The sequence below is a fragment of the Salvelinus fontinalis genome, chromosome 16 (assembly GCF_029448725.1).
Source record: "Salvelinus fontinalis isolate EN_2023a chromosome 16, ASM2944872v1, whole genome shotgun sequence".
Taxonomy (NCBI): Eukaryota; Metazoa; Chordata; class Actinopteri; order Salmoniformes; family Salmonidae; genus Salvelinus; species Salvelinus fontinalis.
Genome location: NC_074680.1, coordinates 36,515,728 through 36,537,347, shown reverse-complemented (window position 1 = coordinate 36,537,347; position 21,620 = coordinate 36,515,728). Strand labels below are relative to the sequence as shown.

The following is a 21,620-nucleotide window of genomic DNA, read 5'->3' as shown; positions in this document are numbered from 1 at the left end:
ATTGGCTATATGGTAAAAATTCATGAATAGAAAAATGATCCTTTTGATCTTAATTTAATAGGGTTAGGCATGAGGGTACGATGTGTGGTTAGGGTTCAAGGTTAGGGTTAGGCTTAAAAACAGCCTAACCACCACAAATGACATTGTGGCTGTGCCAGCTAGTAACCACACTGAAGAGGTGCCTCCAGAACAAGATTCATGATGCAAAAACACTAACCTGCAATTTATAAGTAAAACATTTAAAAATCAAATGAAATTTTATTAGTCACATGCGCTGAATACAAGAGGTGTAGACATTACAGTGAAATGCTTACTTATAAGTCCCTAACCAATAATACAGTTTAAAAAAGGCCGTCAAAAGATGTGGACCAAAGCGCAGCGTGGTGAGCGTAAATTTTCCTTTTTATTTAAAATGTCGCCAACAAAACAACAAACGAATGAAACAACCGTGAAGCTTACAGGGCATTAGTGCCACAAACAAAGTTAACTACCCACAACGAAAGGAGGGAAAAAGGGATACCTAAGTATGGTTCCCAATCAGAGACAACGATAGACAGCTGTCCCTGATTGAGAACCATACCCGGCCAAAACAAAGAAACACAAAATCATAGAAAACAAAACATAGAATGCCCACCCCAAATCACACCCTGACCAAACCAAATAGAGACATAAAAAGGCTCTCTAAGGTCAGGGCGTGACAGTACCCCCCCCCCCCCCCCAACGGTGTGGACTCCAGCCGCAAAACCTGAACCTATCGGGGAGGGTCTGGGTGGGCATCTATCCGTGGTGGCGGCTCAGGTGCGGGACGCAGACCCCGCTCCACCACTGGCTCACCCCACTTTGGTGGCACCTCTGGTGCAGGGACCCTCGTCGCTGACCCCGGACTGGGGACCCTCGTTGCGGGCCCCGGACTGGGGAACCTCGTCGCCGACCCGGACTGGGGACCCTCGAAGCCGGGCCCCGGACTGGGCACCCTCGCTTCGGGCCCCGGACTGGGCACCCTCGCTGCGGGCCCCGGACTGGGCACCCTCGTTGCGGACCCCGGACTGGGCACCCTCGTTGCGGGCCCCGGACTGGGGACCGTCGCTGGGGGCACCGGACTGGGGACAGTCGCTGGGGGCTCCGGACTGGAGGCCGTCGCTGGAGGCTCTGGACTGGAGGCCGTCGCTGGAGGCTTCGTGCCATGACTCCTCACTGGAGGCTTCGTGCCATGGATCATCACTGGAGGCTTCTTGCCATGGATCATCACTGGAGGCTACTTGCCATGGATCATCACTGGAGGCTTCGTGCCATGGATCATCACTTCTTGCCATGGATCATCACTGGAGGCTTCGTGCCATTGATCATCACTGGAGGCTTCTTGCCATGGATCATCACTGGAGGCTTCGTGCCTTGGATCATCACTGGAGGCTTCTTGCCATGGATCATCCCTGGAGTGAGGAGACGTATGGGCAGTCTGGTACGTGGAGCTGCCACAGGGCTCACCAGGCTGGGGAGACATACAGGAGGCCTGGTTCTGGCAGCAGGCACAGGACTCACCAGGCTGGGGAGACATACTGGAGGCTTGGTTCTTGGCGCTGGCACCGGATTCACTGGGCCGTGGAGGCGCACTGGAGGTCTCGAGCGCAGAGCTGGCACAACCTGTTCTGGCTGGATAACCACTTCCACCCGGAAAATGCGGGACGCTGGCACAGAGCACACCGGCCTGTGAATGCTCACTCGAGACACCGTGCGCATCACCCCATAACACGGTGCCTGACCAATCACATGCTCCCCACGGTAAGCACGGGGAGTTGGCTCTTGTCTAAACTCCGACTCCGCCCGCCAATCTCTCCGTGTTGCCCCCTCCCTCCACAATTTTTTTGGAGCTGCCTCTCGGGCTTCCGTGACCGGGTCTTGTCCCCTGCCATTCTCTCCTCCCCGGTCCAGCTCGTCCTCCAGGTTGGCACACGATTCTTGGTCCCTTGGTGGTGGGTAGTTCTGTCGACGGCCGTGACAGTACCGGTACAGAGTCAATGTGTGGGGGCACCGGTTATTCGAGGTAATATGTGCATATAGGTGGAGTTAAAGTGGATATGCATAGAAATTAACAGAGAGTAGCAGTGGTGTAAAAGGGGAGGGCAATGCACGTAGCCTTGGTAGCCATTTGATTAGATGTTCAGGAGTCTTATGGCTTGGGGGTAGAAGCTGTTTAGAAGCCTCTTGGACCAGACTTGGCGCACCGGTACCGCTTGCCGTGCGGCAGCAAAGAGAACAGTCTATGACTTGGGTGGTTGGAGTCTATGACAATTTCTAGGGCCTTCCTCTGACACCGCCTGGTATAGAGGTCCTGGATGGCAGAACGCTTGGCTCTAGTGATGTACTGTGCCGTACGCACTACCCTCTGTAGCGCCTTGGAATGTCTCAAGTGCATTATGCATTTTTAACAGAGATCATCCCTGTACGCCCAACACAGAATTCCATCTCACATTCACGTCATAGTTAATATACTTCAGACTCCTGGGCTAATCCCTGACCTACCAAAACTCAGGAAGCTTGGCCCCAGTGATGAACTGTGGTCGGAGGCCGAGCAGTTGCCATGCCAGGCAGTGATGCAACCAGTCAGGATGCTCTCAATGGTGCAGCTGTAGCACCTTTTGAGGATCTGAGGACCCATGCCAAATATTTTCAGTCTCCTTAGGGGAAATAGGTTTTGTTATACCCTCTTCAAATCAAATCAAATCAAAGTTTATTGGTCACCTTCGCCGAATACAACAGGTGTAGACCTTACAGTGAAATGCTTACTTACAGGCTCTAACCAATAGTGCAAAAAAGGTATTAGGTGAACAATAGGTAAGTAAAGAAATAAAAACAACAGTAAAAAGAAAGGGAAAAATAACAGTAGCGAGGCTATATACAGTAGCAAGGCTATAAAAGTAGTGAGGCTACATACAGACACCGGTTAGTCAGGCTGATTGAGGTAGTATGTACATGTAGATATCGTTAAAGTGACTATGCATATATGATGAACAGAGAGTAGCAGTAGCGTAAAAGAGGGGTTGGCGGGTGGTGGGTGGCGGGACACAATGCAGATAGTCAAGTTAGCCAATGTGCCGGAGCACTGGTTGGTCGGTCCAATTGAGGTAGTATGTATATGAATATATAGATAAAGTGACTATGCATATATGATAAACAGAGAGCAGCAGCAGCGTAAAAGAGGGGTTGGGGGGGGGCACAAAATGCAAATAGTCCGGGTAGCCATTTGATTACCTATTCGGGAGTCCTATGGCTTGGGGGTAAAAACTGTTGAGATGCCTTTTCACGACTGTCTCGGTGTGCTTGGACCATGTTAGTTTGTTGATGTGGACACCAAGGAACTTGAAGCTCTCAACCTGCTCCACTACAGCCCCGTCAATGAGAATTGGGGCATGCTCGGTCCTCCTTTTCCTGTAGTCCACAATCATCTCCTTTGTCTTGATAACGTTGAGGGAGAGGTTGTTGTCCTGGCACCACATGGCCAGGTCTCTGACCTCCTCCCTATAGGCTGTCTCATTGTTGTCGGTGATCAGGCCTACCACTGTTGTGTCATCGGCAAACTTAATGATGGTGTTGGAGTCGTGCCTGGCCGTGCAGTCATGAGTGAACAGGGTGTACAGGAGTGGACTGAGCACGCACCCCTGAGGGCCCCTGTGTTGAGGATCAGCATGGCGGATGTGGTGTTACCTACCCTTACCACCTGGGGGCAGGTCCAGTTGCAGAGGGAGGTGTTTAGTCCCAGGGTCCTTAGCTTATTGATGAGTTTGAGGGCACTATGGTGTTGAACGCTGAGCTGTAGTCAATGAATTAAATTGGAGTGGGTCTAGGGTTTTTGGGATAATGGTGTTGATGTGAGCCATGACCAGCCTTTATAAGCACTTCATGGCTACGGACATGAGTGCTTCAGGTCGGTAGTTATTTACGTAGGTTACCTTAGTGTTCTTGGGCACAGGGACAATGGTGGTCTGCTTAAAACATGTTGGTATTACAGACTCGGACAGGGAGAGTTTTAAAATGTCAGTGAAGACACTTACTAGTTGGTCAGCGCATGCTCGCAGTACACGTCCTGATAATCCATCTGGCCCTGTGGCCTTGTGAATGTTGACCTGTTTAAAGGTCTTCCTCACATCAGCTGCGGAGAGCGTGATCACACAGTCGTCCGGAACAGCTGGTGCTCTCATGCATGTTTCAGTGTTATTAACCTTTAATCGAACATAGACGTAGTTTAGCTTGTCTGGTAGGCTCGTGTCACTGGGCAGCTCTCGGCTGTGCTTCCCTTTGCAGTCTGTAGTGGTTTGCAAACCCTGCCACATCCGATGAGAGTTGGAGCCAGTGTAGTACGATTCGATCTTCGTCGTGTATTGATGCTTTGCCTGTTTGATGGTTCGTTGGAGGTGATAGTTGGATTTGTTATAAGCTTCCAGGTTAGAGTCCTGCTCCTTGAACGCAGCAGCTCTAGCCTTTAGCTCAGTGCGGATGTTGCCTGTAATCCAGGGCTTCTGGTTGGTGTATGTACGGTCACTGTGGGGACGATGTCATTGATGCACTTATTGATGAAGCCAATGACTGATATAGTGTACCCCTCAATGCCATCGGAAGGATCCCGGAACATATTAAAGTCTGTGCTAGCAAAACAGTCCTGTAGCTTAGCATCTGCTTCATCTGACTGCTTTTTCATTGCCCGAGTCACTTGTGCTTCCTGCTTTAATTTTTACCTGTGAGCAGGAATCAAGAGGATAGAATTATGGTCAGATTTTCCAAATGGAGGGCGAGGGAGAGCTTTGTACTCATCTCTGTGTGTGGAGTAAAGGTGGTTTAGAGTTTTTTTCCCTCTGGTTGCACATTTGACATGCTGATAGAAATGAGGTAAAACTGATTTAAGTTTCCCTGCATTAAAGTCCCCGGTCGCTAGGAGAGCCGCCTCTGGATGAGCGTTATCCTGTTTTCTTATGGCGGTGTACAGCTCATTGAGTGCGGTTTTAGTGTCAGCATCGGTCTGTGGTGGTATGTAGACAGGTACAAAAAATACAGATGAAAACTCTCTAGGTAGATAGTGTGGTCTACAGCTTATCATGAGATACTCTACCTCAGGCGAGCAAAACCTCGAGACTTCCTTAGATATCGTGCACCAGCTGTTGTTTACAAATATATATTGTCTACCACCCCCTGTCTTACCAGATGCCGCTGTTCTATCCTGCCGATACAACGTATGTCGTCGTTCAGCCATGACTCCGTGAAGCATAAAATATTACAGTTTTTAATGTCCCGTTGGTAGGTTAATCTTCCACGTAGGTCGTCAATATTTTCCAATGATTGCACGTTAGATAGTTGAACGGGAGGCAGTGGGAGTTTATTCGATCGCCTACGAATTCTCAGAAGGCAGCCCGACCTCTGCCCTCTTTTTCTCCGTCTCCTCTTCACGCAAATGACGGGGATTTGGGCCTGTTCTTGGGAAAGCAGCATGTCCTTCACGTCGGGCTCATCGGACTTGTTAAAGGAAAAAAAGCTTCTGGCAGTTCGTGGTGAGTAATCGCTGTTCTGATGTCCAGAAGTTCTTTTCAGTCATAAGAGATGGTAGCAGCAACATTATGTGCAAAATAAGTTACAAAATAAGTTACAAACAACATAAAGAAACGAACAAAAAAACACAGTTGGTTAGGAGCACGTAAAACGTCAGCCATCTTCTCCGGCGCCATGATACATTAATAAATATAGAACTCGGTAGTTTTTGATGAAAAAAATATGATATAGCGAGTGCAGATTTCCCCTTATGTATTAAATATATATTTTCACATTACATTTATACATACAGTGTATTACTCAGTGGAGGGGGTGTAATTGTGAACTTTCTCTCTGTGCCCCCCCCACATCAATTCAAAGGGGCTTTATTGACATGGGAAACATACTGTGTGTTTACATTGCCAAAGCAAATGAAATAAACAATACACAAAAGTGAGAAGAAACAAATGTATCCACATCAACAAAAAACAAAAATAAATAAATAAATAAAATAAATAAATACATTAAAAAAAAACATTGCACCCAAAATGGTTTAAAAAAGCTAGACATTTCAAGTGTTATATTTTCAAGTGTTATATTTTAGCAATGTGCAAATAGTTGTAGTATGAATAGTGTAGGGATATAAATTAACAGATACAGTATATTGGTGGTATTTACAATGTTGTTTGTGCTCCACTGGTTGCCCTTTTCTCATGGCAACGGGCCACAAATCTTGCTGCTCATTGCGGTATTTTGCCTAACAGATATGGGAGTTTATCAATGATTGATTTGTTTTCGAATTCTTTGTGGGTCTGTGTGATCTGTGGGAAATATGTGTCTCTAATTTGGTCATACATTTGGCAGGTTAGGAAGTGCAGCTCAGTTTCCACCTCATTGTTTGGACTGTGGGCACATATCCTGCTTTCTCTTGAGAGCCAGGTCTGCCTATGGCAGGGATAGCAAGGATTTTCTTAATTTTTTGGTCAGTCACAGTGGTCAGGTGTTCTGCCACTGTGTACTCTGTTTAGGGCCAGATAGCATTGGAATTTGCTCTGTTTTTTGTTTGATTATTTCCAGTGTGTCAAATAGTTATCTTTTTGCTTTCTCATTATTTGATTGGGTCTAATTGTGTTGCTGTGCTGGGGTCTGTTTGTGTTTGTGAACAGAGCGCCAGAACCAGCTGACTGAGTGGACTCTTCTATAGGTCCATCGCTCTGTAGCACAGGGCTTTGTCTTTCTTTCTCGCTGTCTGTCTGTCTGTCTGTCTGTCTGTCTGTCTGTCTGTCTGTCTGTCTGAGCCTTTATCTCTCTAGGGGTGCTGTTAGAGTTAATCAGTTAACTTGAGTTAACTTTGCTAACACTTTATTTTATGGGTACCTAATATACCATTTATAAGGCATTTATAAATTGTGAGTTCGCCATTTATGAATCATTATTCTCACATTTGTAAATGCTAGTAAGCTAGTTGAACATGTGTTCTGTGCTTATTATTTTACCACGTACTGCTGGAATGTCTACCAATGGCATGTCCATCTTTTTGTGAAAAATTACACTGGTCACTCAAAACATTTATAAAATGTTTATAAAGTATAAATAGCACTCACTTTAGATTAAGGACTGCACAAAGACTTAACTAATGATCTGTAAATGGTTTATAAATGCGGGACTAATGATAAAAAAATGGTGAACACACAATTTATAAATAGTTTATCAGGTACCTTTAAAATAAAGTCTTACATTTTTTTTTGTGGGATTATGTGCATTGTCTGAAAGTGTTCAAAATATACTGAAAACATCAAAAATACTATATATACAGCTAAAAATACAACAATGTGAAGATCAAACCAAGTTGACGTTGAGGTTAAAGAAAAGCCCTACTTACATCTGGTGCTAACGTGTATCCTTTGTTCTGATCTTGTCCACATTCTGATTGGGCCAAAATTTTTAGACAGGTGTAGACGATTAAGACATCTTAATCTTGATCAGATCTTCCTGACCACCTCCGGAGGTAGTCAGGTAGCCATCTGGAAATCAATCAAGTGCAGATTTTATTGGTCACATACATGTGTTTAGCAGATGAAGCGAAATGCTTGTAAAAAAATCAATACTTTTTTTATTGACAGCTAGTACCATTGACTTATGGCATCAATAATTGTCTTAAAATAAATACATTCACATTGTATTGAAAAAATCTTCAAATATTTTGCATACAGGGAGGCACCAGGAAATCTGGTCACAATGTGGACACAGTGGACGGATAAGAGAGACATTTTAACATCATGTGTAGACGCGACACACTTTGATCAGATAGTAATTTGATCATATTGATCAGATGATCACAAAACTCACATGTTAGCGCAAGGCGTAAATGAGACTTAAGTGTGTACATTATCAATTTTGCTTATTCAGTTTATCTTACAAAATCAAGACGTGAATATTCTTGTGATGCTTTTTGTATATAAAAAAATAAATTACAGCTGAATTTGAGCAAATTCTGAATTTGCAATTAATCGAGATTAAACACACCAAACCATTAAAATATTTGACAGCCCTAGTAATATCATTTGATCTGTATTTGTCCACAGTGCTCAAATCGGGATTGGCATTCTTCCGGAACCCAAGGTAGAGCTGTTGCGCGTATCTTTAGTCAGCTTGACGCATACAAACCAAAAAGGGCGAAGTAAATTGAAGACCTATTGGGTTTCCACTAGGTACCACAGCAACAAAGTCAAAATTGGGTATATCGTATCAATTCATGAAATAAAAATTAACTTTATGGTTAGGAATTAGGTTAGCAGTGTGGTTAAGGTTTGCTTTGAAATACAATTTTAAGAAGATCAATTGCAGAAATAGGCGGGGTTTATGACTTTGTGCTTGTGGTAACTAGTGACGACCGAACCACTGTAGCAGGAGCTTCCGGTTTATCGGTTGATGGAGCAAAAATGAAATCGTTGTTTGGAAACATCATGTACTAAGTATTCATCTAAATCGTATGGAGATTGAATAATAAGATGGGTATGTAGTTAAATTATACTTGGAAAGTGTCTGCTTAATTAATGATGTGATGACTCACACCTGTTGCTGACAGATGTATAAAATCGAGCACACCGCCATGCAATCTCCATAGACAAACATTGTCAGTAGAATGGCCTTACTGAAGAGCGCAGTGACTTTCAACGTGGCACCGTCATAGGATGCCACCTTTCCAACAAGTCAGTTTGTCCAATTTTTGCCCTGGCCCGGTCAACTGTAAGTGCTGATATTGTGAAGTGTTAATGTCTAGGAGCAACAACAGCTCAGCTGCGAAGTGGTAGGCCACACAAGCTAACAGACCTGAACCACGGAGTGCTGAAATGTATAGCGTATAAAAATCGTCTGTCCTCGGTTGCAACACTCACTACCGAGTTCCGAACCGCCTCTGGAAGCAAAGTCAGCTTCATGAAATGGGTTTCCATGACTGAGCAGCTGCATACAAGCCTAAGATCACCATACGCAATGCCAAGTGTTGACTCGAGTGGTGTAAAGCTTGCTGCCATTGGACTCTTCAGCAGTGGAAATGCTATCTCTGGAGTGATGAATCACACTTCACCATCTGGGAGTCCGACGAACGAATCTGGGTTTGGTGGATGCCAGGAGAACGCTACCTGTCCCAATGCTTAGTGCCAACTGTAAAGTTTGGTGGAGGAATAATGGTCTGGGGTTGTTTTTCATGGTTAGGGCTAGGCCCCTTAGTTCCAGTGAAGGGAAATCTTAACGCTTCACCATACAATGACATTCTAGATGATTCTGTGCTTCCAACTTTGTGGCAACAGTTTGGGGAAGGCCTTGTCCTGTTTCAGAATGACAATGCCCCTGTGCACAAAGCAAGGTCCATACAGAAAGGGTTTGTTGAGATCGGTGTGGAAGAACTTGACTGGCCTGCACAGAGCCCTGACCTCAACCCCATCGAACACCTTTGGGATGAAATGGAACGCCAACTATGAGCCAGGCCTAATCACCCAACATAATTTACCAACCTCAGTAATGCGCTTGTGGCTGAATGGAAGCAAGTCCACGCAGCAATGTTCAAACATTTAGTGGAAAGCCTTCCCAGAAGAGTGGAGGCTATTATAGCAGCAAAGGGAAGACCAACTCCATATTAATGCCGATGATTTTGCATTGAGATGTTCGACGAGCATACTTTTGTTCATGTAATGTAGCTACATTGTTAGATGTCCGCAGTATTGTCAATAACTGACTTGTTGTATTACTGTTTCATTACAGCCGTAGCCATGAGTTCAACCTGTCCGGGACATTATTGTGGCAAGATGTTGATAAATGGCTCATTTGATGGAGAATGTGGGGTGAGGATAGTTCCAGCTGAATTTTAACAAATCAACTGAGCTGTTGGAAGGGCATTCTAGCTACTACTGTAGCACTAAGTTCTGTAACCTAGTATTAGGCTAAACCCATACTCTAAAATGCAGTTGAATTATCAGGTATGTCCCAGAGGAGAGAAGACAAACATGCAGAAGATCTGTGAGAAGTGTACAGAATCCCCTGAACTTTATGACTGGCTGTACCTGGGCTTCATGGCAATGCTGCCACTGGTTCTACACTGGTTCTTCATCGAGTGGTACTCTGGGAAGAAAAGGTAATGTCTCATTTTCAGCCCAAATTTCTGCAGTCATAACCAATTGTGGCATGTAGGTTAAATCACTGGAGAAGCTAATCCATAAAAAAAAACATTACAACCTATCTGTTGTGATAATTACGTTGTTTGCTCAATAACTGGTTAGTTCGTAAGCCTTGGCACCATGATATAGGGCTAAAGGCCCTATATCACGGTGCCAATAAAAAGACAGTGGCAGAATAATTTCAACCACACCATTGTTTCATTACAAAACTGGAGAGCAACATCTGTCCGGTGAAGTCCACAAAACATATTGCATGAAACAAACAGTTACCTGACCTACAGCATGGTCAAGCAAGGTCATGTTTCCAACATTTCGGACTACTAAACAATTATTGATTTTAGAACCACAGAGTTTCTGCAAGTCTCAAAGAAAACAAGAGCTGATTCCACTATTCCAGCAACATTTCAACACCAACATTTCAACATCTTTCATTATATTTCTTTGTTTCACCTTTATTTAACCAGGTAGGCCAGTTGAGAACAAGTTGTAATTTACAACTGTGACCTGGCCAAGATAAAGCAAAGCAGTGCAACAAAAACATCACAGAGTTAAACATGGGATAAACAAACATACAGTCAATAACACAATATAAAAATCTGTATACAGTGTATGCAAATTGAGTAAGGAGGTAAGGCAATAAATAGGCCAATAGTGGCGAAGTAATTACAATTTAGCAATTTACACTGGAGTGATATGTGTGCAGATGAGGATGTGCAAGTAGAAATACTGGTGTGCAAAAGATCAGAAAAACAAATATGGGGATGAGATAGGTGGTTGATTGGATGGGCTATTTACAGATGGGCTGTGTACAGATGCAGCGATCGGTAAGCTGCTCTGACAGCTGACGCTTAAAGTTAGTGAGGGAGATATAGTGAGGGTGATATAAGTCTCCAACTTCAGTGATTTTTGCAATTTGTTCCAGTCATTGGCAGCAGAGAACTGGAAGGAAAGGTGGCCAAAGGAGGTGTTGGCTTTGGGGATGACCAGTGAAATATACCTGCTGGAGCGCGTGCTACGGGTGGGTGTTGCTATTGTCGTGTCTTTGGCTATGCCGGATTAAGTGATATGACATGCTGTCTATAAAATCCTTTCTCTGTAATTAATATTACCTGACTAAGCTAATCATGTAAATGTTATTAACTAGAAAGTCGGGGCACCACGAAAGTGTTTTATAGAGCTGTTATCTTCCGAATAAACTCTTAAAGACCTAGTAATATTTTACATCAATAGCAGTCAATATTAATCGTCACCTTATTTCAGTCTCATCTGAACATCGTAGAATTCTTGTTTATCTTCACGAACCCTGGCTAACAAGTTGAATCAGCAATACAAAATTGGGTTTAATATTTATTTATCTAACTAATCACACAGAATTACATATACACCGAATGAATCATACATTGATTACAAATTATGTCATAAAGGAAAACGTCCCTAGTGGACGGAACAGATATGACAGCTGGTTACACCAAGAACAAGGGTTGGGTTTGAGTGAAAGAGCGGGAAAACTTGACGAACAAAGGGAGAAGCTATGTCTCTATCGGGCCGTAGGCAGTTAGCTACTCTAGCGTAAATACAGAATCTTATGCATTCTAAATTACCGCCCATTTGGAAAAGGAAAATGCAATAAATATTTACTCTGAGCTGCACTTCAATAGGTTGGTGGTAGATGGAAGGCCATGTTGCCCAACAGAGTCCTTTGTCCTTTGAAGAGTGTCTCTGGTGGTGAACGGAATACGTCGTTGTGTGGTAGATGGGATACTCTATCCGTCCTTTCCTAGCCCACGTTTACAGCTGCTGTTGCTAACTCAACGGCTACGATGTCTCACTTCTTTAGTGAGTAAGAGTTCAAAGTTTATACCATTCACAACCAAAGCTCACACTGAGGTTGACTTAGTTCTGTAGTTGAAATGTTAGTCCTTTTCAACGTATGGACCGTCGTCCTATCGTCCTCGGAACCGATGGTTACATTTTCGTCAAGGGCTTATATAGTGGAGGGAGAGAAGGGTGTGTTTCATAGTTTATAACCCATGTCTCTTCACAGGGCCGGGCCACTGATTGAGCAGAGCTCTAACTTTATGAAAACCCAAATCTCTTATTTTGAAGCTAAAATTAAATGTATTATTTTCACAAATAGTGTCACATTTAAACATTTAAATTGCACAACAATTCCATGTGAATCTGATAACTATAATGTGTAGACTTTCCCAGATACAGTTTATGTCGTCCTGTCATCAGTCATAATGTCTCAGATGACAACCGAACTGACATCATATTCATTAAGTACCAACGCATATTTTCAACTGCTTCTATTACCGATATATGGTTCCTTTCCCCCCACTTGTTTGATGTTCCCAGACTCTATGTTTAACAAAGGCTATTCAAGAGTCCTTCAGTAGAGTCAGAGAGAGAGGGAAGGGAGAAAGGTATTTATGGGGGTGTCATAAACCTTACCCAGGCGGAGCTTTACCTAGCAAAGACTTATAGATGACCTGGAGCCTGTGGGTTTGGCGACAAATATGTAGCGAGGACCAGCCAACAAGAGCATACAGGTCGCAGTGGTGGGTAGTATATGGGGTTTTGGTGACAAAACGGATGGCACTGTGATAGACTGCATCTATTTTGCTGAGTGTTGGAGGCTATTTTGTAAATGACATCGCCGAAGTCAAGGATCTGTAGGATAGTCAGTTTTACAAGGGTATGTTTGGCAGCATGAGTGAAGGACACACTTTACTGTGTCCCAAAACTTGGAATTAGTGCTGCAGGATGCACATTTCTGTTTGAAAAAGCTAGCCTTTGCTTTCCTAACTGACTGTGTGTATTGGTTCCTTACTTCCCTGAAAAGTTGCATATCGCGGGGACTATTTGAAGCTAGTGCAGTACGCCACAGGGTGTTTTTGTGCTGGTCAAGGGCAGTCAGGTCTGGAGTGAACCAAGGTCTGTATCTGTTCTTAGATAAAAACATTTTTGAAAGGGGCATGCTTACTTAAGATGGTGAGGAAAGCACTTTTAAAGAACAACCAGGCATCCTCTACTGAATAAAGCAGTGAATAAAGCAAACTTAGGGAGGAGGCTTCTGATGTTAACATGCATGAACCCAAGGCTTTTACAGTTGCAGAAGTCAACAAATGAGAGCGCCTGGGGACACACAGGGCCTGGGTTAACCTCTACATCACCAGAGGAACAGAGGAGGAGTAGGATGAGGCTACGGCTAAAGGCTATAAGAACTGGTCGTCTAGTGCATTGGGAACAGAGAAAAGAAGGAGCACAAGGGTATGGTAGGGTGCGAATACAGTGGGGGTTAACCTAAGCATTGAGTGACGATGAGAGAGGTTGGATCTCTGGAGGCGCCAGTTAAGCTGGGTGCGGTCTCTGCATGTGTGGGGGGTGGGACAAAGGAGCTATCCGAGGCATGTTGAGCAGGACTAGGGGCTCCGCAGCAAAATACAACAATGAGAGCTGCCCTAAACAACAGTATTCAAGGCATAATGACATTTAGAGAAAGGCATAAAGCAATCACAGGTGTTGATTGGGAGAGCTAAGACAACAACGGGTGAGACAACAACGGGTAAACAGCTAGGACAACAACAACGAATGGGCAGAGCGAGTCAGTTAGCTACACACAGGGCCTGAGTTTGAGGCTGGGGCAGACAGATAGATAAACAAAATGAAGTACCGTGTTAATGGACAGTCCAGCAGGCATCGACTGTGTAGCCGAGTGATCATAGGGTCCAATGAAGAGCAATAGATGAAACAGGGAACCGTTCGGTAGTCGATTACTACGTTGAGCGAGCGGGGGACACGGTGTTCAGGGAGCTAGCAGGCCAGGGCTAGCAAATGGATCATCACCAACGACGCAGAGGCCGGTTGAGAGCACATCGGCCGAGTTACTTCAGCAGACCAGTCATGATAGATCGGCGGGGCACCGTGTCGATAAAGGGTCCAGGCCAATTGGCAAGAGAAGTGTTGTAGTTGATGTTAGAGGTCGACCGATTATGATTTTTCACCGCCGATACCGATTATTGGAGGACCAAAAAAAGCCGATACCGATTAATCGGCCGATTTTTATTTATTTATTTGTAATAATGACAATTACAACAATACTGAATGAACACTTTGTTTAACTTAATTTAATACATCAATAAAATCAATTTTAGCCTCATATAAATAATGAAACATGTTCAATTTGGTTTAAATAATGCAAAAACAAAGTGTTGGAGAAGAAAGTAAAAGTGCAATGTAAGAAAGCTAACTTTCAAGTTCCTTGCTCAGAACATGAGAACATATGAAAGCTGGTGGTTCCTTTTAACATGAGTCTTCAATATTCCCAGGTAAGAAGTTTTAGGTTGTAGTTATTATAGGAATTATAGGACTATTTCTCTCTACCATTTGTATTTCATTAACCTTTGACTATTGGATGTTCTTATAGGCACTTTAGTATTGCCAGTGTAACAGTATAGCTTCCGTCCCTCTCCTTGCTCCTACCTGGGCTCGAACCAGGAACATCGACAACAGCCACCCTCGAAGCAGCGTTACCCATGCAGAGCAAGGGGAACAACCACTCCAAGTCTCAGAGCGAGTGACGTTTGAAACCCTATTAGCGCGCACCCCGCTAACTAGCTAGCCATTTCACATCGGTTACACCAGCCTAATCTTGGGAGTTGATAGGCTTGAAGTCATAAACAGCGCAATGCTTGAATCACAACGAAGAGCTGCTGGCAAAACGCACGAAAGTGCTGTTTGAATGAATGCTTACGAGCCTGCTGCTGCCTACCACCGCTCAGTCAGACTGCTCTATCAAATCATAGACTTAGTTATAACATAATAACACACAGAAATACGAGCCTTAGGTCATTAATATGGTCGAATCCGGAAACTATCATCTCGAAAACAAGACATTTATTCTTTCAGTGAAATATGGAACCGTTCCGTATTTTATCTAACGGGTGGCATCCATAAGTCTAAATATTCCTGTTCCATTGCACAACCTTCAATGTTATGTCATAATTATGTAAACTTCTGGCAAATTAGGCGGCCCAAACTGTTGCATATACACTGACTCTGCATGCAATGAACGCAAGAGAAGTGACACAATTTCACCTGGTTAATATCGCCTGCTAACCTGGATTTCTTTTAACTAAATATGCAGGTTTAAAAATATATACTTCTGTGTATTGATTTGACATGGTTGATGATATTACTAGTTTATCTAGTGATTATGATTTATTGATTGATTGTTTTTTATAAGATAAGTTTAATGCTAGCTAGCAACTTACCTTGACTTACTGCATTCGCATAACAGGCAGGCTCCTCGTGGAGTGCAATGTAATCAGGTGGTTAGAGCGTTGGACTAGTTAACTGTAAGGTTGCAAGATTGAATCCCCCGAGCTGACAAGGTAAAAATCTGTCGTTCTGTTTTTTGCATTGGATATATTTACCATATCATATGGAAACATAAACATTTTACCTTATCATTAGTAGACATTGTGAATGATTTAAATCGAAGAACATTCAGAAATCTCTTCCAATACACATTGCCTGTGAGCATCAGAGGTGAACCAGTTGCATACACAGCTCGAGCAAGACATTCATCAGCATTTCTCTGACTACGTTCCTCCATTGAGTCAACAAAAACTTCTGATTCCAAGAGGACCAAGAGCTGTTGCTATTGATAAGGTGTCAGATTCATCATTTCCATCTCGAATAGAAGTAGAGGGACCTCTGACAAGAGGTTGCTTGTTGTGAGCGCTGAGGGAATTGTATGCACTTGGCCAGATGATTCTGCATCTTTGTTGCATTCTTCACATATGATTTGGCACAGTATTTGCAAATGTACACAGCTTTTCCTTCTACATTAGCTGCAGTGAAATGTCTCCACACATCAGATAGTGCCTGTGGCATTTTCCTCTAAAGATTAGATTTTTTTTTTGTAAAAATAAAACAAAATACAATTCCATGTACAGATAAATAGTTTAGCAGTTAGATTAAACAACTCCTTTGTAAGATTAATGTTTTAAAATAAAACCTGTAGGTGAATTAACACTCAGTTAGCAGGCTCAAGCAAGCTAAAACCCACATGGTAGCAAAAACTAACTAGCAGAAGTTGTTAACAAGTTAGAAATGATTTAAACACACTTTGCTGTAGGCTACTATTTACTAGTTAACAAAAAATCATGTATGTCATATAAAATATTTACCCCACCCAGTATTGTAATCAAAACTTACCAGAAAGGATGTGGTCCTTGGCTCAGAGAGTGTAGTAGTGTGGGCTCAATAACATCTCATTAGTGTGCAAGATCTTGAGAATGTAACTGTACATGTGATGGAAGAATGTACTGTGTATGCAGAGGCTTGCAATTCCATTGAATTGGGGATAGTTTAACCAAAATATGCCACAAGACCTATAATTTTCTTATGTGTATCCCACAAAAAAGGTTCACTGTTATAAGCTAACTTTTTTCGATGAATTAAAAGCAAAATTCCCAACATTCCCGGGCTGAAATTCCCATGGAAAATTTCCTGGAAAAATTCAGGATATTTACAGGAAAGTTTCTGACCCTTTGCAACCCTAGTGACAACTAAAAGATACCAAAAATAGCTAACTAGACACCGGAGGACAACAACACAAGGATATGCAACAATTCTATTTTTTTCTGTCAATAATGACATTTGGTTTGTGATGTGATTGGTCTGAAGCCAAATCCAAACTTGCTTCCCTTGACACTTTTTTGGAGGGTTTTGTTCGCTCGGATTCTTTCTCTGGTGAGATAAATTCAGCTTCTTAAGAATGTAAGGAAGTTTATGAAACTCAGAGAGATGAAAGAAATTATTTTGTATGTTATTTTTTTTTCTTAGTAAACTTTTTGGGGGAAGCCTGGCATCCCATTGCATCCATGAACGCTGGATGCTTTTTAGCTCCACTGGTCATACCCATGGCCAATAGACTACATATTGTGACATTTACTGTAGAGCAGTGTTGGGGAAGCTACTCTGAAAATATAGTTGACCAAGTTACCAATTATAGTTACCGTTATAAATTATCATATGGAAATCTGAAATGTCTTAGACTACAAATTGCAAGAACAGATTACTCTGGAGTCAGCTGTTAACAGAATGTGTAATTTAGCCTATTAAACACAACAACTATGTTTCAAGTGTGAATTAGGCATGTCTGATGCTGAAAAAGAATGGAAATTATTGACTACTTCACCCATATTTTATTTTTGCTACATGGCAAAAAGTAATTAACTACTTAAAACACTAGCAAGATTTTGAATTTGGTTCGTCTACCATCAAGCTACTGCAAAATGTAGTTGAATTACTGGTTGAACTACATGCAGTTCATTACTCCCCAACACTGCTGTCGTGTCTTTGACTATGCCAGATTAATTGCTATGACATGCTATTCTATAAAATAATTTCTCCGTAATTAATATTACCTGATTGAACTAATCATGTAAATATTAATTAACTAGAGAGGGACACCACGAAAGAATATTTATAGAGCTGTTATCTTTCGAATAAACTCTTAAAGATTTAGTAATATTTTACTAAATAGCAGTCACATTAATCGTCATTATATTCAGTCTCATCTGAAAGTTGTAAGTCCTTGATTATCTGCAAGAATCCTGGCTAACAAGTTGAATCAGCAATACAAAATTGGGTTTAATTATTTATTTACTAAATACCTAACCAATCACACAGAATCACACATATACAATTAGATCATAACTTGATCACAAATTACGTCATGCAGAAAACGTCCCTAGCGGGCGGAATAGATATGACAGCTTGTTACACAAAGGGAATGGGCTGAGTCTTAGTGAAAGAGTGGGAGATTCGGAACAGGGCAAAAGCTGTGCTCTCATAAATCAGTATCTGATGCATTCTAAATTACCGCCCATTTGAGAAAGAAAATGCAATACATATTTACTCTGAGCTGCGCTTCAGTAGGTTGGTGGTAGATGGAAGAACGTATCGCCGACCCGAGTCCTCTGTACTTTGGAGAATGTCTCTGGTTGTCACGGGATACTTTGTAGTAACGTTGTGTGTGGAAGACGGGATACTCGGACTGTCCTTCCTAACCTGCGTTTGTAGCAGCTGTTGCCAACTCAACGGCTAGGAGATATCACTTCTGTAGTGAACACGAGTTCAAAGTTCATACCATTCACAATCAAAGTCCATGCTGATGTTGGCTTCATCTATAGTGATTATCTGAACCATTCTGACCCTGGATCGTCATCCTAGAGTACCCGGAACAGGAAGTTATTTTCTTGTCTCTGGCTTTATATAGTGGAGGGAGAGGGGTGTGTCTGAAAAGTCTATTACCCAGGTCTCTTCACAGGGGCGGGCCCCTGGTTGAGCAGAAGCAAAATTTATGAAAACACAGATCTCTCATTTGGAAGGTAAAATTACATTTCACCTCTTCACAAACAATGTCAAATTCAAACATTTGAATTGAACAACAATTCCATGTGAATCCGATACCTCTGACGTTTAGACTTTTCACAGTAGCGTTTATGTCATTCTATCATTGATGAGAATGTGTCAGAGGGCAACCGAACTGACATAATATACCTTAAGTACCACCGCATATGTACAGTTGGTTGGATTACCAGAATATAGTTCATTTCCCCCAACTTCTGATGTTACCCAGAATCTCTATGTTAACCCATGGGTTTCCTTATGTCACATCAGTTATAGTGGGGAGAGAGAAAAAGGGGGAAAGAGGTATTTATGACTGTCGTAAACCTACCCCCAACCCAACGTCATGACACTGCTGTAGAGGTATTTTATGAAAGGAGTTTAACATGGTCCTGTAGTAGTCTACTTGGTAACTCACGTTAATGTTACTGATATTATGTATATCTTTCTGAAGCTCCAGTGCCCTCTTCCTGTCACGTTCCTGACTTGTTTTCTGTTGTTTTTGTATGTGTATGATGGTCAGGGCGTGAGTTTTGGGTGGGCAGTCTATGTTTTCTGTTTCTATGTTGGTTTTGGGTTGCCTGGTATGGCTCTTAATTAGAGGCAGGTGTTTTGCGTTTTCCTCTAATTGAGAGTCATATTTAGGTAGGGTGTTCTCACTGTTTGTTTGTGGGTGATTGTCTCCTGTGTCGTCGATGTCTGTACCATACGGGACTGTTTGGCTGTTCGTTCGTTTGATGTAGTCTGTTCCTGTCCGTGAGTTCTACGTGTAGTTATGTAAAGTTCATGTTCAGATTTCGTCTACGTCGTTTTCTTATTTTGTTAGTTTTGTAAGTGTTTTGTTTTCGTTTTGCCGTCCTATTCAATAAAAGATGGCTTATTTTCCTACTGCTGCGTATTGGTCCACTGATCCTTCTCTCCTCTCCTCGTCCGAGGAAGAGGAGGACAACAGCCCTTACACTTCCAACACATCAATATATCCACATAATTGTCATCCCTCATGATGCCATCTATTTTGTGAAGTGCACCAGTCCCTCCTGCAGCAAAGCACACCCACAACATGATGCTGCCACCCCTGTGCTTCACAGTTGGGATGGTGTTCTTCGGCTTGCATGCCTCCCCCTTTTTCCTCCAAACAAAACAATGGTCATTATGGCCAAACAGTTCTATTTTTGTTTCATCAGACCAGAGGACAATTCTCCAAAAAGTACGGTCTTTGTCCCCATGTGCAGTTGCAAACCGTAGTCTAGCTTTTTATGGCGGTTTTAGAGCAGTGGCTTCTTCCTTGCTGAGTGGCCTTTCAGGTTATGTCGATATAGGACTTATTTTACTGTGGATATAGACACTTTTGTCCCTGTTTCCTCCAGCATCTTCACAAGGACCTTTGCTGTTGTTCTGGGATTGATTTGCACTTTAAGCACCAAAGTACGTTAATCTCTAGGAGACAGAACGCGTCTCCTTCCTGAGCGGTATGACTTCTGCGTGGTCCCATGGTGTTTATACTTGCGTACTATTGTTTGTACAGATGAACGTGGTACCTTCAGGCTTTTGGAAATTGCTCCCAAGGATGAACCAGACTTGTGGAGGTCTACAATTTATTTTTCTGAGGTCTTTGCTGATTTCCTATGATTGTCCCATGATGTCAAGCAAAGAGGCACTGAGTTTGAAGGTAGGCTTTGAAATCCATCCACAGGTACACCTCCAATAGGCTAATTGACATCATTTGAGTCAATCAGAAGCTTCTAAAGCATGACATCATTTTCTGGAATTTTCCAAGCTGTTTAAAGGCACAGTCAACTTAGTGTATGTAAACTTATGGCCCACTGGAATTGTGATACAGTGAATTATAAGTGAAATAATATGTCTGTAAACAATTGTTGGAAAAATGACTTGTGTCATGCACAAAGTAGATGTCCTAACCGACTTGCCAAACTATAGTTTGTTAACAAGACATTTGTGGAGTGGTTGAAAAACGAGTTTTAATGTCTACAACCTAAGTGTATGTAAACTTCCGACTTCAACTGTATATATATTTACACCCCTTTTTCTCCCTAATTTCGTGGTATCCAATTGGTAGTTAGTCTTGTCCCATCGCTGCAACTACCGTACGGACTCAGGAGAGGCGAAGGTCGAGAGCCATGCATCCTCCGAAACACGACCCAGCCAAGCCGCAGTGCTTCTTGACACAATGCCCGCTTAACCCGGAAGCCAGCCGCACCAATGTGTTGGAGGAAACACCGTACACCTGGCCACCGTGTCAGTGTGCATGCGCCCGGCCCGCCACAGGAGTCGCTGGAGTGCGACGGGACAAGGACATACCGACGCTGGGCCAACTGTGTGCCGCCCCATGGTTCTCCCAGTCGTGGCCGGCTGCGACAGAGCCTGGACTCGAAACCAGAATTTCTAGTGGCACAGTGACTTAGACCACTGCGCCACTCGGGAGGCCCCAAAAATTAACTTTTAACAAGGCACACCTGTTATTTGAAATGCATTTCAGATGACTACCTCATGAAGCTGGTTGAGAGAATGCCTAGAGTGTGAAAAGCTGTCATCAAGGCAAAGGGTGGCTACTTTGAAGAATCTCCAAATATAAAATATATTTTGATTTGTTTAACACATTTTTGGTTACTATATGATTCCATATGTGTTATTTCATAGTTTTGAAGTCTTCACTATTATTCTACAATATAGGAAAAAAATGAAGAAAAACCCTTGAATGAGTAGGTGTGTCCCAAATTTGACTGGTACTATATATATATATATATATATATATATATATATATATATATATATATATATATATATATATATATATATATATATATATACATACTTGGTGTCAAGGTAGCTATATAATATTGTACTAAATAATAGCACGTTATCTGACTATTGTTTCACCCCCCATCACTAGTTAATTAATTAACTTCTTCAGGCTGCAGGGTGAATATTGAAAAAACTGGAAAATATGTGCACATTTTCAAACGGCCTCTTAAGAAATTTTTGATT

At 42.5% G+C, this 21,620-nt stretch overlaps 1 protein-coding gene across 1 annotated transcript in view; it reads left to right on the top strand.

Moving 5' to 3' along the window:
* The first annotated feature begins 8,525 nt into the window (after positions 1-8,525).
* LOC129813377 (JNK1/MAPK8-associated membrane protein-like) overlaps positions 8,526-21,620 on the top strand; it is a 16,762-nt gene continuing 3,667 nt past the window's right edge. The window contains exons 1-4 of the mRNA XM_055865724.1: positions 8,526-8,529; positions 9,778-9,857; positions 9,981-10,147; positions 20,901-20,949. Of these exons, the coding sequence (XP_055721699.1) occupies positions 8,526-8,529; positions 9,778-9,857; positions 9,981-10,147; positions 20,901-20,949 (300 nt within the window). The remainder of the gene's footprint in view (positions 8,530-9,777; positions 9,858-9,980; positions 10,148-20,900; positions 20,950-21,620) is intronic.